Source organism: Toxorhynchites rutilus, chromosome 2 (genome assembly GCF_029784135.1).
Source record: "Toxorhynchites rutilus septentrionalis strain SRP chromosome 2, ASM2978413v1, whole genome shotgun sequence".
NCBI lineage: Eukaryota > Metazoa > Arthropoda > Insecta > Diptera > Culicidae > Toxorhynchites > Toxorhynchites rutilus.
The window spans coordinates 282,389,188-282,403,398 of record NC_073745.1 but is presented as its reverse complement, the minus strand read 5'-3'; the positions used below and the strand labels follow the sequence as shown (position 1 = coordinate 282,403,398).

At 38.8% G+C, this 14,211-nt stretch overlaps 1 protein-coding gene across 2 annotated transcripts in view; it reads right to left on the bottom strand.

Moving 5' to 3' along the window:
* Positions 1 to 14,211, bottom strand: part of LOC129764714 (supervillin) — a 776,186-nt gene that overhangs the window by 653,715 nt on the left and 108,260 nt on the right. Inside the window, exon 1 of one of the 2 annotated variants that reach the window (XM_055764101.1) lies at positions 11,312 to 12,853. The exons of the other annotated variant lie outside the window; for it this stretch is intronic. Within the exon in view, the coding sequence (XP_055620076.1) occupies positions 11,312 to 11,326 (15 nt within the window). The 5' untranslated portion in view covers positions 11,327 to 12,853. Of the gene's footprint in view, positions 1 to 11,311; positions 12,854 to 14,211 lie in introns of those variants that run through there. 2 annotated transcript variants of the gene reach the window in all.

Genomic DNA, 14,211 nt, shown 5'->3' with positions numbered 1-14,211 from the left:
AAAATCGGCCGAGCCGTTTCGGAGAAGTTTGATCACAAACATCGTGACACACCGCGTCAAATCAAAACAGGCCTCGTTTTTTAATAATGTTATCGTAACTAACGAATCTAGATGATTTGCATATTAACCGAATCGGAAGGTCTCTAAGAATTGTTTTGTATGGTATACACTACGGTTTCCTTTCCAGCTTGATGGAAATAAGGATGATGTAGATTTTTAATTTCCTGTTTTCCTACTATCCAACCCTGCAAAGTTGATTTTCATTCATAAGTTTTCATCTGATCATTCATCATCATTTTCGTTTCACAATAATGGAACACTAAGCTCAATGTCATCAACGCAAATTCGAATTGGATAATCAAATTCCAATTGTAAAAAACGTCACACTACTAAGCATACGGGAAATCAATTTTTCGAGTTTACCAATTTTTCTTCAAAATTAAAAAAAAAATTCACCGTATCATTTTGATTTCGGCTTTGTTTTAGATATGAGACAAGCGCTGTTGACGTAAGACTACATCTAGCATTTAGATATGGGGGTAAACTGAAAATCTCAACATTGAACATGTAAGAAATAATAAAATATTTCGAGTACCTATAACTCGACCATTTTTTCATAAATTGCAAAGATGTTTGTATCAATTGATTAGGAACATGTCCATCTATCACGATAATATAAAAAAAATATACACAATTGAATACTTGTAAAATAGCAAGCATTATTTAAGTGCCAAGCGACATCAATACCATTGCGAAAACAAACGTAGTTAGCCACCGTGCATATCATTCGATTCAAGGGGATACGAAAAATAAGACAAATAAGCCAACAAACGCACAAGCTAGCGAGCTGTTGTCTGCTTTCCTTTTCTTTCATAATGCAGTTGGCAAATACAACGGTTTTGCTCGATTAAATTTAAGCCTGAAGAGAAGCAAAACATTTTGCCACAAGGCCCACCCCTGTGTGATTCTCCATTCTAACGGGGAAGCAGTTCACAGCACGAGGAGAGATAGTATAGCTAGGCTGACCAAATAGTTTAGGAATAAAAACGGGACACGCGAGCAAAAAAAAACAAAATATAACTTTCTGAAGAATTTTATGAATGAGTGATAAAACAGGGAATAAGGCCAAACAATCAAACATTCATAGATTTACCTATATTTTTGATCTCGACAATGAATTTTATCGTTCGTATTCAGATAATGGAGATACTTTGCGAAGCAGATCAGGATTTTTGGGAATTTTGTCATAGAAATTGTCACATTCCAAATCACAATTTTGTTTCACAGATAACTTAGCTATCAGGGATCCAACATTGAGTCGCGACTTTTTCGTTGCACACATAATGTTCATCGTACAAACAGCCTTTCAACTAGTCTGGTACTACCAAGCAGACGCAAAATATAATTAGTAGACTTTTTGCAGGCAATAGGCAATATGCAGTAGGCAATTTTTTGCACTCTAGAAATTTGTTTTCCATTTCTGAAAATATTTGCACCCAACGATTTGCAACTAGCACATTCTCAGTTCATTTAGGAATATTGTAGTGTTCCTCCTAGGCTAGTCTTCCATTTTACAATAGAGCCCAACACAGTAACGTAAAAAAATTTCCATTTCCATAAATTTCGCCTCCTGTAATGAGTTTGAATCAACTAGACATTCAAGAACATCAATGAAATCATCAGAGATAACAAAAATAAATCAGTAGCAAATGCATCGTCTTTTTTAACAAGGCAATAAATGTTTGAAAGGCCACCAGCTGATCTCTGAAAAGAAGCAACCATAGTTTGAGGCATGGAGTTTCAAGTTAATCACGCAGTCAATTTATCCTTTGAAAAAAAATAGAAGCGCGGTCCATCAAAAATACTCCTCTAGATAAAAGACCCAAGAGAAAGAAATCATGTGTTACCATGCTCAAGCAATTTAGCATACCGTTTACTATAGATATGAAAATATTTGTAAACTTTCACAGCGAAGGTTTCAATATCGATTGCCAAACAATCGATTTTATGTCGATGACAGCTGTGTAAAATTTCTGCGAATACCATTTAGCATTAGCATTAGCATTAGCATTAGCATTGAGCAAGTTGCACAATATTGTAGATGGTACGAATTCAGAACTGTTAAGTTAAAAACTAGCTTCCATCCGTTGCTGATGATTGGTAATATCTCTTAGATGAAGGCAAGCTTTCTCCAACAGTAAAGAATTGTCCTGGCCACGTCCTTGCAACTGCTAAGGAAAGGGAAGGAATGTTAGTTCGACATCTACTTAAGAGAGACCCTCTCTATATCTTCATCATAATAATTATATACTCCAACTGATGTTTAAATTATAATAAAGGATTACCGCAAGATTGAGTAAAATTCCCCAGATATAAGGGTAATATCAAAATGAAAATATAAATAACAATTGATTAGTAAAATTACGCAAATTTATCGGTAAATTGCGGTTAATGGATGTGTGAAAATAAGTCAATCTAGAAACTAGATACAATACAGAGTATGGGGACTAATCATCTAGAAACAGAAAAGAGAATCCAGTCAGTCTCATTCTTCTCGAACAAAATTATCAACACTCAACAAGGAACATGCTCCACATGAAGGAGGAAATGCTCGTAAAATTTCTGCGAATACCATGAGTAAAATTTAAATCCAAATTCGAAAAAAATTACACGATGCAACATTTTTCCCCTGGCTTGAAAGCTTAAAATGATTGTTTATTTGTGTTTGGCTCAAAACTAGACGTCCCAATATAGTCATCTCTATCCACCGGCTTTGTTCACCGTATTACTGAAAGTTTCTGAAGGCATCTAAAAAATTCCAAATTTGAGCCGAAGCCCATGAAAACCCATAGATAAAGGGTGTGTCACATCAAATTGCATCACGGAAAAAACGCTGTAGAAATTTAATTTTTAGGAATTATATCTTCAGCTTTCGCTTATAATCAGATAAGAGTGTATAGATCACGTTGGCCATACTTCACTGTCAAATTTTCGTAAATTTGGAAAAATGTCGTCGAACGAAAAAGAGTGTCGTGAATTAATCCTGCGCACTCATTTCGAAAATCCGGAGTTGTCAAATCGGGACATCGGTAAGATGCTGGGAATCGTCCAATCCAGCAGAGTACTAAAACGATACTTCGAGAACCTAACCATCGACCGGAAGGTGAAGAACAGCGAAAATGGATGCTCCGTCAGTGAAAAAGATCACAAGCGCGTAGTTAAGCAGTTTAGACGTGATCCGAGAAGTTCGGTCCGGGATGTCGCCAATAAGCTGAATTTTTCAAGTTCATTCGTCCAGCGGACCAAGCAGCGGGAGGGCCTGCGTAGATACAAGGTTCAGAAGGCTCCTAACCGCAACGAAAGGCAAAACATGGTGGGGAAGACGCGAGCCCGGAAGCTGTACACCGAAATGCTGACGAAGCCGCAAGCCTGGTAATGGACGACGAAACCTACGTCAAAGCGGACTTTCGTCAGCTGCCGGGCCTGTTGTTCTTCTCCGCAGAGGACAAATTCAGCGTTCCGGAGGAGATTCGCAAGCAGAAACTATCCAAGTTTGCCAAAAAGTACATGGTGTGGCAAGCGATCTGCTCTTGCGGAAAGCGGAGCGCCCCCTTCGTGATGACCGGCACGGTAAACGGGCAGGTTTACTTTAAGGAGTGCCTACAGAAGCGCTTACTACCACTATTGAAGCAGCACGAGGGCCCGACCATCTTCTGGCCGGATCTCGCTTCGTGCCACTATTCAAAGGACGTGTTGGAGTGGTACGAAGCCAACGGGGTCACCTTCGTGCCAAAGGAAATGAACCCGCCCAACGCGCCGGAGCTACGCCCAATAGAGAAATATTGGGCTATTATGAAGCAGGCCCTCCGGAAGAACCCAAAAGTTGTCAAATCGGAGGCGGACTTCAAGAGAAAATGGATTTCTGTTCAAAAAAAAACTACAACCTGACGTTGTAGTTTACCTTATGAACGGGGTAAAGAGGAAGGTGCGAGCATACGGGCTTGGGCTCGAACTATGAATAAAAAGGAAATGCCAAAAGTTGTTTAATAGTTTTTATTTTACTGTCTAAAATTTTCAAAAGGATCGGTCAAGTGGGCGAATTTCTACAGCGTTTTTTCCGTGAAGCAATTTGATGTGACACACCCTTTAGAACGACACGACACGAAGGAACGTAGAATTTTAGTAGCACTGTTTTATTGAAAATAATGACAAAGAAATAAATATTTGTTCATACTCAATATACGGTACAAGTTGATAAAAAGACAAGACGATCAAAAAGGGTCGAAAAACCTGTAATGTCCCGTTAGAAACGGTACGTTTGGTCAGCCTTAGCATAGCAGCAACTTCAACTGACACAACCTCAGACACAACCGACACAAGCAGCGGCAGCGGTAGCAGCAAGATGGGAAAAAGATTTTTTTTATCAGTGATAGTTGTATTCTTCGATTGAAAACTGAAGGTGAAAACTCGTACCACTGCGGTTGTTATAGCCATCGCCATCACAACATAATTGATTTCAGATTTTCTGTTGCCGTTCTGTGGAAGGTATGTGGAAGGTAGCAAGTATGGAAAAATTCATTCGCTTATTTCTCCACACCTAATTATAAATCACTCTTTTATCTGCTTGGAATAATCATGGCGAAAAGAATGCAGCAAGCAATCGTGAGATTGCACGAGGGTTCATTTTCCATTCTCCGACCATCTTCATTCGGGACTGAGAGTGAACATAACAAAACAAAGAGTGTAAAACAACATTCAATAAATGAATATTCCTTTGGAAGGATCGCATGAAACAAAATAACGAGTGAGCCAAAACAGACTGAATCTACGTGCCTGCATGCCTGCTGCATAATATAATTTGTGGATTATTCCTTTGAGAATGATGTTTTGGAAGCATCGGAGATATGATTTTGCTCAGAGATACTGAAATAGTTACGTGGATATTCCATAAATCCAGTCTCTAGACAGCGAGCAATCAACAGCACAAATTAAGAGTTAATTTGTTAATTTGAAAATTTAATAGCTTCGCTGCTTCGAGAATGGTTTGCACCGCTCAGTGCAAATATATAAATTGCTTACATTATATATGTACTGAAATATGAATAAGAAACAACATAATGAACCATGTAGTCTTAAACCTCTCCGGTTATGTCTCCGGCTCCGTATTTTTTTAACATGGTATTTGAAGCATTCATTGTAGGGTACATGAGTCAAAATTCCGTATGTACAAGAACCTTCATAACTGATAATTATAAATCTCCAAAACACGAAATTTTGTTCAAAAAACAATTCAAACGAATCATCTCACTCCGATCAACACACAACTGCACTGACACAACAAGTTCAGTGATGCAATCTGGGCGCGCAAAACTGGATGACAATTTGCTTCCTGTTTCGTGTTTTAATAGCCGTATCGCGCAAACAAGCCATGTCGTCAACACGCAACCTAAACCGACCCATTCCGCGCAGATAGATAATTAGTCACAAACAACCTGTCGCAAATGGAGCAGCATCGAGTTCCAAACCCCCATCCTTCCGAGAGGGGGGGCAACTCGTCATCAACGCACACGTGCTAAGAGACACGGCAGTGTGTGCAGCAGTCAGTGCCACCCGTGTTTCCCATTAGGTGTGTAGCGGGAAGTGGATTGAAACATTAGGTAATTTTCACCCTAAATATTTTAATAGGCACCAACAACCGCGCGGATGACGCGGCGGCTTCTTCTTGTGTTGTATCTTTTTTTTTGTGGTTTTTTTTTCAATCGTCGAGTGGTCTTGATTAAGGCGACGCTTTGCTGAGAGCGTGACAGGAAATCAAAATCAGTAGAAAATTTCGCTGGACGTGATTCCTCACGCGGAGACGTTAGTAGTTAAATGGAATTTCTACTCCGAATGTGATTTTCGGCGCGTTTTTCTTGAAATATTCTATAACTATCAAGAGTACTCCCTTCAGAATATTTATGTACTTCGTGTAGAGTTGTCATTGACGTCATACGTTTGCTGATCACGCGTGAAGCGAAACCCCCGACGAGTAAATCAACCCTCTTTTACAAGAGTGAAGTTGTTTATCATACTATTGAACAAAAAAAGTGGGATGGAAATAAACGAAATAAAATCATCCAAACAATAGAAGCAAAACAGGATTTTAATCAAGCTGGGTAGATTTCGCTCGATCGTTTGCTGCGTCGTTCTTAGTCTGGTTTAAGTTCCATTCTCACTTGACGTCAACCGTCAACCGGAATGAAACATCATCGGCGACGTCTGGCAAAACTAAAAAAAAAATGTATTTCAACAGTGACAATTAGTTAGAAATGTCATTGGTCATTCGTTTGTGTGATGCTGTTGTTTTACCCGCTTCACTTCCTTCAATGGGAATCGACCTTTACACATACTCAGTCTGCACGCTAAATCTCACTTTATTTTATGTGGGGTGTGCAACTCATTGCAGTGCATGCATACAATAGGGTCCATAATTTGAGTAGCCCATAAATCATAGCCGGCGTCATTTGACCAAATTCAGTAGGGTTCGTTTGCTTCCCTGCGGTGAGAAGTTTGTCGAATCTTCTACCATTATGGAAACGGACGTGAATAATCTATTAATGGATTAAAATATGGACTATTTAGCGTTGATAAATCCAAAATATCTTTTTGGGTTTTTGTCGTTTTCATGCTAATATGCTTTTTTAGGGCCCGCGATCAGTGTCATGGGTGCTAATCACCCATTTCGTTAGCGCTTCGATCTTGATTATCGACTGGGTCGAAAAAAATTCCATCCAAAGATGTCGTCTGACTGGTGTTGATACCGGTTGGCCAGCCAATTGTGGATAGCAAAAAATAACCATTACCAGAATGATTTTTCGTTCTATCTTCACACTATTTCACAATAGTCCATAATCACTGGGAAGGGATCACTGTCGCCAGCAGCTTGCTGCTTCTCTTCCGTTCATCCTGTTCTGTAAGTCACTCGCAATTGATTAGGAACCTTTGTCAAGTGGTTGTATATTGAAAAAAAGTTTCAAATGAAAATTTTCAACTGATTTTCTATTGAATTATATTTGTACAAATGTTCTGCATAGCACTAAAATTCCTTCCTAATATAAAGATTCTACTCCAAAAAAATGCATTACTTTCTATTTATTGCATAGGTAAAAATTGATTAAATTTTGGGTAAAACTAGTCTAGAGTGTAATGTTTACATTTGCAAAATTTCGTCGCAATCCATCAAGTGGTTATCGTGATGACTTCCATGCAAGACTTGCTTCGACAAAAATTACGAGCACGGTCGAGAAAATCCAGGTCAGTAACACAGGTCGATCGCGAAACAGTTGGGAATCGACCGCTAGACCGTGTCCCGTGTTGTAAAATGGTTCAAGGTGCCCCAGACGACCAAGCTGCGAACTGACAGCGGACGAGAAGCGAAGACAACCGAACCAGTGAAAGCAAGGATTCCTTGCCAAGGAAGTTGGAAGTTGAGGGATTACTTCAAGCGCAATCCGACGACCAGCACCATCAACGGCCAAATATATAGAGAAGAATGCCCTCCCTTCGGTCCCACTCTCTGTTTTTGCAGGATCTGGCATCGTGTCTTTACAGGAAACCGACGACGGACTGGTACGAATCCAACGATGTTGTTTTTGTGCCGAAGGATGCAAATCCGTCAAATTCGCCAGATTCTTGGCCATTATGACGGGCATGATTTATGTGCACCCATGGCCGAGTGGTTAGCGTCCCACACTATCATGCCGGGTGTTCGGGTTCGATTCCCGTTCTGGTTGGGGGATTTTTCGTCAAAGAAAATTCTTCCGGCTTGCACTGTGGTCACGCGTATTCTAGAGCTTGCCACTTTAGAGTACATTCAAGGCGTGTTATTCGGCGTAGAAATCTCAACCAAGTATTAATGAACGACGCTAGTTAATGAATACGTTGAGACGGCAAAAGTTCCACAGGGAACGTTAACGCCATTCAAGAAGAAGAAGACGGGCATGATCCGAAGGTCTTCAAAAACGAACAAGATTTCAAGAAAAAGTGGATGAACGTGTGTAAGAAAGATGGCGCAAGTGTTGCACAGGATTTGATGGGTAGCGTTAAGTCCAAGGTTAAGTTTAGTCTAGGTTAAATAAACTAGCTTTGCCAAAACATAGGGGTAGTGGGGGTAATAGAAGTAGTGGGGATAATTGGTCTAGGTAGTAAAAAAAAAAAGATCTTCCAAGTGTAACGTACCACTTTGCATAACACCATGATTCTATTTACTTAATGCAAAAATTAACTAAACTTCATTATTTCTTGTAAACAATCCTACGAGGTAGTGGCAAACATATTGCCTCCAACGTTTTTGGGCTCCTCAATTGGAAATTGATTGAATCATGTAAAAATTGTGGTATATATTGGTATATATTGATCTCGTGACTAACTTCCACGGCCTTATAAAAGATCAAGGCGTATTTGAAGCTGTTAAATCGAATTTTGCTGTGAAACACTTTATTTGACTTTGCGCTAGTTTATTTCAGAGCTCAATCAACTATTAACACGTTCGTCGCCCTACGCGACATTTCCGAGTTTCTTTTGGGGCTTAACTTGCGGATAACTGAAGATCATACTTAATTTGTAGACAACTTTTACATGATATATTTATATACAGCCATTCCATGCCAAACCGAAAATCTGAGAACCACTACATCCTCAGATTTTCGTGGAAAGTGGTAATTTTGTCCTTCACCGCAAAACATTAGACCCGTATTATTCTATTTATCCATTAGCGTGCCCAATTCCATCTAAGGATGGTTCAAAAAAGGGGTTTTCCTCAGTTTTCCAAAAATGATTTTTTTCAAAAATTTTTAACTTCTTAACTACTAATTAACTACTAACTGAGATTCAGATGATCGACATATCAAATTAAAAAAAAATAGCTATTTTTTTTCGGAAAAATATTATACACTCAGTTTTTTTTACGCGGGGGATACGTACCTCGTAAAAAAAAACGCGTTAATTGGAAAATCCACGCAAAAAAACCGCGTTAATTGGAAAATCCACGCAAAAAAACCGCGTTAATTCGAAAATCCGCGTAAAAAACCGCGACCATTGGAAAATCCGCGTAAAAAAACCGCGTAAGAAAAACCTGGGTGTACTTGAAAAAAAATTAGATTTTTGATTTTGTAATTATTGATTACATTTGTTTTTCATAGTTTACATGGTGTCTGGACCATGGGCGCTATATTTTTTAATGTTTTTTCATAAAAGCTGAGGTTTTTCCACATAACATATCGTTATTTTATGTTTCCGAGTTATGTTATGTAAAAAATCCTAAGCTGTCAAGAAAAAATATAAAATATAGTACCCTTGGTCCCGAGACCACGTGAACTATAAAAAACAAATACGATCAATAATTACAAAATCAAAATCAATTTTTTTTCAAGTATAATATTTTTTTAAATTCGCTTTAATATGATATGTCGATCGTTTGGATCGGATCTAGTAGTTAAAAAATAAGGAATTTTTGAAAAAAAATCATTTTTGGAAAACAGAGGAAAAAGTCGATTTTTCGGACGACCCTTAGATGAAAATGAGCACTTCAATGGAAAAATAAAATAAACGAGTCTAATGTTTTGCGGTAAAGAACAAAATTACCACTTTTCATGAAAATCTGAGAACCAATATATCGTTTTGGCATGGCATGGCTGTATATTTATATTTTTATTTATATTTATATTATATGGGTTTTGCAAAAAACTGCAGTGTAAACCATCCGTACTACAACGGCGACGAACGTGTTAACAGATTAAGGCACATTTTCAGCTGATAATCCGAGTTTATCTGTGAAATAGTTCATTAGATTTTGTCCAAAAGCACATTTAAAATTAAGATAAAGAATATTGTATAGATTACTAACCATTATTCAGTCTGTACGTCTAGGACGAAGACGGTGATAAATAAAATAAAAATCAATTATCGAGTAATCGAGGAATCAACATTTTTGGAATCAGGTGCTGAAAAATATTTGATGCGTAAGCGAGACGCTTACACCTATCTTCCTTGTTAAAATTTGCAAACCACTTCTTTCGATCTACAAAAATATTTCGATTTGGTTCTTGAATCCTTGAAACAAAACATTGTACAAGCATGGACAAGCAGTGCATGACAGTAAAAAAGGAGAAAATCGCTTCCGTTTCCGTTTTTATTTATGAATGATTTTAACTTCAAAGTCATTCGACGCTTTCGGATTGCTCCAGAACTTTTCGTAAATGCAAGTTTGGTTTCCAAGGTGTTGTTCAGATTATTGACCGAAGATTCAATATCATATACTTTACACTCTGTTAATAGAACCATCATGCCAATCAGATGTAGTCGATTTTATTCTACGCAAGATAGAGTGATTTCTGCTAAATAATTTGGTCCTACAGACAGTTTCCATGGAATGGGGCATCAACTTCCTCTATTCCACAGTACTAACCTTCGCGCGCCGGTCTGTCGGCTTTCTTATTATCGAGAATACCAGATTGACCTGGAACCCAGCAATAGAAGACTTTGTTCTTTAATGCGAAAATCTCTGTAGAAAAGAGCCAAAGATGTTTGGTAAGAGCAGAACATGAGCTGGACTGTAAATAGCTGGCAGAATAGCGGAAGATGACCACTGTTTTTCCGGACTGGAGAGTGTTGAAGGTGAAGGCTTTCTAAATAGCGTAGACTTCAGCACTGAAGATGGAACAAAATCAGGACAAGGAGGAGCAGACATCTTTCCTTTTGGGAAGATTGAGTTGTAACTGACTATTCCCACATTAGAAAAATAGGGTGAGTGGGATTCTATTCAGTTGAATAACACCGGTAAACATATATTTTGGAACAACTTTCGAATCGTACTTCACCTTGACTATATGCAGCGATATTTTTTAAATCCACAAAGCATTGCCTCAATCTTTGATGATAATGAAATCATGGAAAATTGTAAATTTATTATAGAGGATGCTGAAATGGTAATGTTTTGAAAATATACATCTCAACCATAGGGTTTATCGCAGAGCTATGCTATTGCGTTACACTCTGTTTTACACAGAAAAGCTTGTCGACAAAATAAGTTCAGTACTTTTGCTTGTAATAACTATTACAAGAACATTAATAAATGACTCAATTCTTGTTATCGATTTAGTAAGTAATGCTCTATTTTCAAAACTCTACAATCGATAACACTCTGAAACATAATTTCCAAACCTTCCCGAGCAAAATGTGTACCAAACGTTTACACAGGTTCTCTGCTAGCAGCAATAACAAGTAACATTCATTACATGGCTATTCCACATTACACGTTCACCCCGTTTCTTACCTGAACCAAGTACATGTCTGTTGATTAGTTATTAGCCCCGGATAGCCTTTTGCCACGCCACTGCAATTGCCCTTTTGGTCGTTTCCCTCTCTCGTGCCGTTGCTGCTTTGCCCTAACACTGCAACCGTCGTTCTTCGCCACCGCCAAGAAATATCGGCAGACTTTGGCGCCTCACCAAGGTGTCACACTATTTATTGTCGATAATCCACAGTCCGACGTAAGGTACCCGCCTGGAGCTTATTTCTGCCCCAAATACAACCTTCTGTAGGTCAGACGGCTTCGAGTTCTTAATCCTCTCGCGTTGAGTGCTCGAATATGACCGAGCTGATAACCTTCCAAACCCCGTTGTTTCCGATTCACCAATTAAGCATTACGAAATCACACTTCTGGTCACATTTCATCGCTTGCCGCAGGGCATTCGAGTTTAGCTGTATCCATTTGCGTTAATAGTTTGCTGGTTCAGTACCCCCCGAAAGGCACATATCGAAAGCAAAAGTTAGACAAGCTATTAGGTGAATTTAACTACCACACGCGGCCACGAAAAAACACTTTCCAACATCTTGTGTTGTTCGGTTGTTAGGAACCGCCTCTCCCCTTCGCGGCCAGCGGTCCGATTTCCACTCCTACTTAATTAATTATTTATACTAACGACCACGACCACGCTGCTGCATGGCTAAACTTGACCAGAAAACGTCCGAAACAAAACAAAATAACAATCGAAACGAGAAAATGTTGTGAAAGTTGCAGGGGAGCACTTCCACACACTCACTCACGGGACGACAACGGAGGCGCGCCAAAACGCCAGAATCACATGTGCATCATCATTTGCATAATTGGCCACTTTGTATCAAGCTAATCGACCACTATCGGGTTTGGACACGCACGATCTTCACACTCTGTTGGTTTATCTGGTCCCAATGGGTACCACTTGGGCACGTCCACCTCCACTATGTGTCGAAAACTGTCAAAAATCACGCCAAAGGAACAATCCCTGCCGTTGTATTACCACTCTGATAAATCACTGCGTAATCTTCGGCATCAACGGTTCCACTGTGAATGTCGTGAACATTTTTTCATTGGTCAGTCCAACATTAATAATTCTTTACTCCTTGTCGAATGTCGTCAGAGGAACAAGCTCTTAACACAGTGCTCCTTCCAACCGCACGCACGCATGAGCCTGTGGATCTACATTTTAAAAGAAACACCACATCCATGAGTCAGGTGTTTAGCTGCTTCCTCACTTTGCTAATGCAGACAGCCACGGTATAATTAGGATAATCACCGCACGCTAAAAGACCCTCGTCACTGGCACTAATTAAGGCACTAAAGCTGGTTGTTTCATTTATTTATTTATATTTTTTTATTTCCAGCAGCAACAGTGCTGATTTCATCCCGAAATATGCCGATGATCGTCCTTGAAATTCGGCTGATTACCATTCGTAACACACGAAACATCGATTATTTTGAGTATTATTATTATTTTGTTTTCTGATGTTAGTTTTTGGAGAGAACAACGGAAATAATATACGCGACCGTCACCGATGAGCATCAGCGGTAGAATGAATTACTTTGTGCTCTCAGCGCGCAACAGAAGCGCGCGCGCAATCCTCGTGTGTGTTCACTCACGTTTGCAGCGAACTTTGTTTTGTGCCGCTGACAGCAAAATCCAACCATCGATGAACACAGACCGTGCCGCTGCAAACTCACGCTTGCGTTTGAGAGTGAGTGCGGAATGTTTTAGTTTGTGAGTGACTCTCGGCAGTATGAGGCGTAGAAGGTAAAGAGAACAAAAAATTGTTTTTTCGTCTTCAGACGATTTTGTTCTCAGAACTGGACACATGGATAAACGATTCAAAGATGATAATGAGAGAATTGTTTGGATAATGAATTATTTTTTTATTAGCTCCAATTACGAAACTAACACTGCATGGGGTGGGTGAAAAAAAAGTTTTTGAAGTTTTTTATAATTCAATGGCATTACGTTTCATAGAAAAACTTCGACATTACCTGAGCCCATTTTTTCATTTCTTCTGATGCTTGAAAAAGGCTTTGATCATATTATGAAGGGTTAATTTGAGGATAGAAATTGGAAGAGCTTTCCTTGACGATACAAATTGCTCGAACGAGAATGGGTGTGTATGCATCATGAGTTTTGTGATTTAGCAGAAACATTTGCTCTAGTCGTTTACATGTTGTTTTTTTTCACTGGATCTAGCCGAATTCGGCCTTTACGTAGGTTTCATCGTCTATGCGCAAACACCTGTGGAGTTTGATCATCAGCTGATCGTACAGTGATGCTTCTGAATCCGGACGCTTTTTCATTACATTCAATATTATGCCAAAACCATGACATTTTTTTCATGTTGAATTGATGTAATTGATAGTTACTATTGTGTCAATTTAGTTTAGTGTCAAACATGATACCTAGCTTATAACAAAAAATGTTAAAAATCAAAAATCAATGTTAATTTCACAAACCTACGTCCGGAATAAAAAGCACATTCAGAAAATGATTTTAAATCCGGACGGTCAAAAGTTGATGATTAAATTTCTCATTGAAGGACTTGCATAAGGGTATGTTAGATGCCTTTGTATGGAGTATGGAGTGTGGAGCAAAGATTTTCGATCCGGGAAACCAACTGTTTTGTGATTCCGGTTTCTAAATGAATCAAACTTCAATCAACAGAACGAAGGGAAACATCATGAGAAAAGTTGGTTTCGTTTTCTTATTGATTTTATTCATCAACCTTACTCAAACAGCAACACAATAAAGTAGTATAAGCTACATTTCAGAGTTCTTTATTATGCTTCGATATAACGTACAATTCGATACAACGTACTATTTTGAAAGTAAAATGTACGTTATATCGAAGTTACCCTGTATACATATACATTTTTTT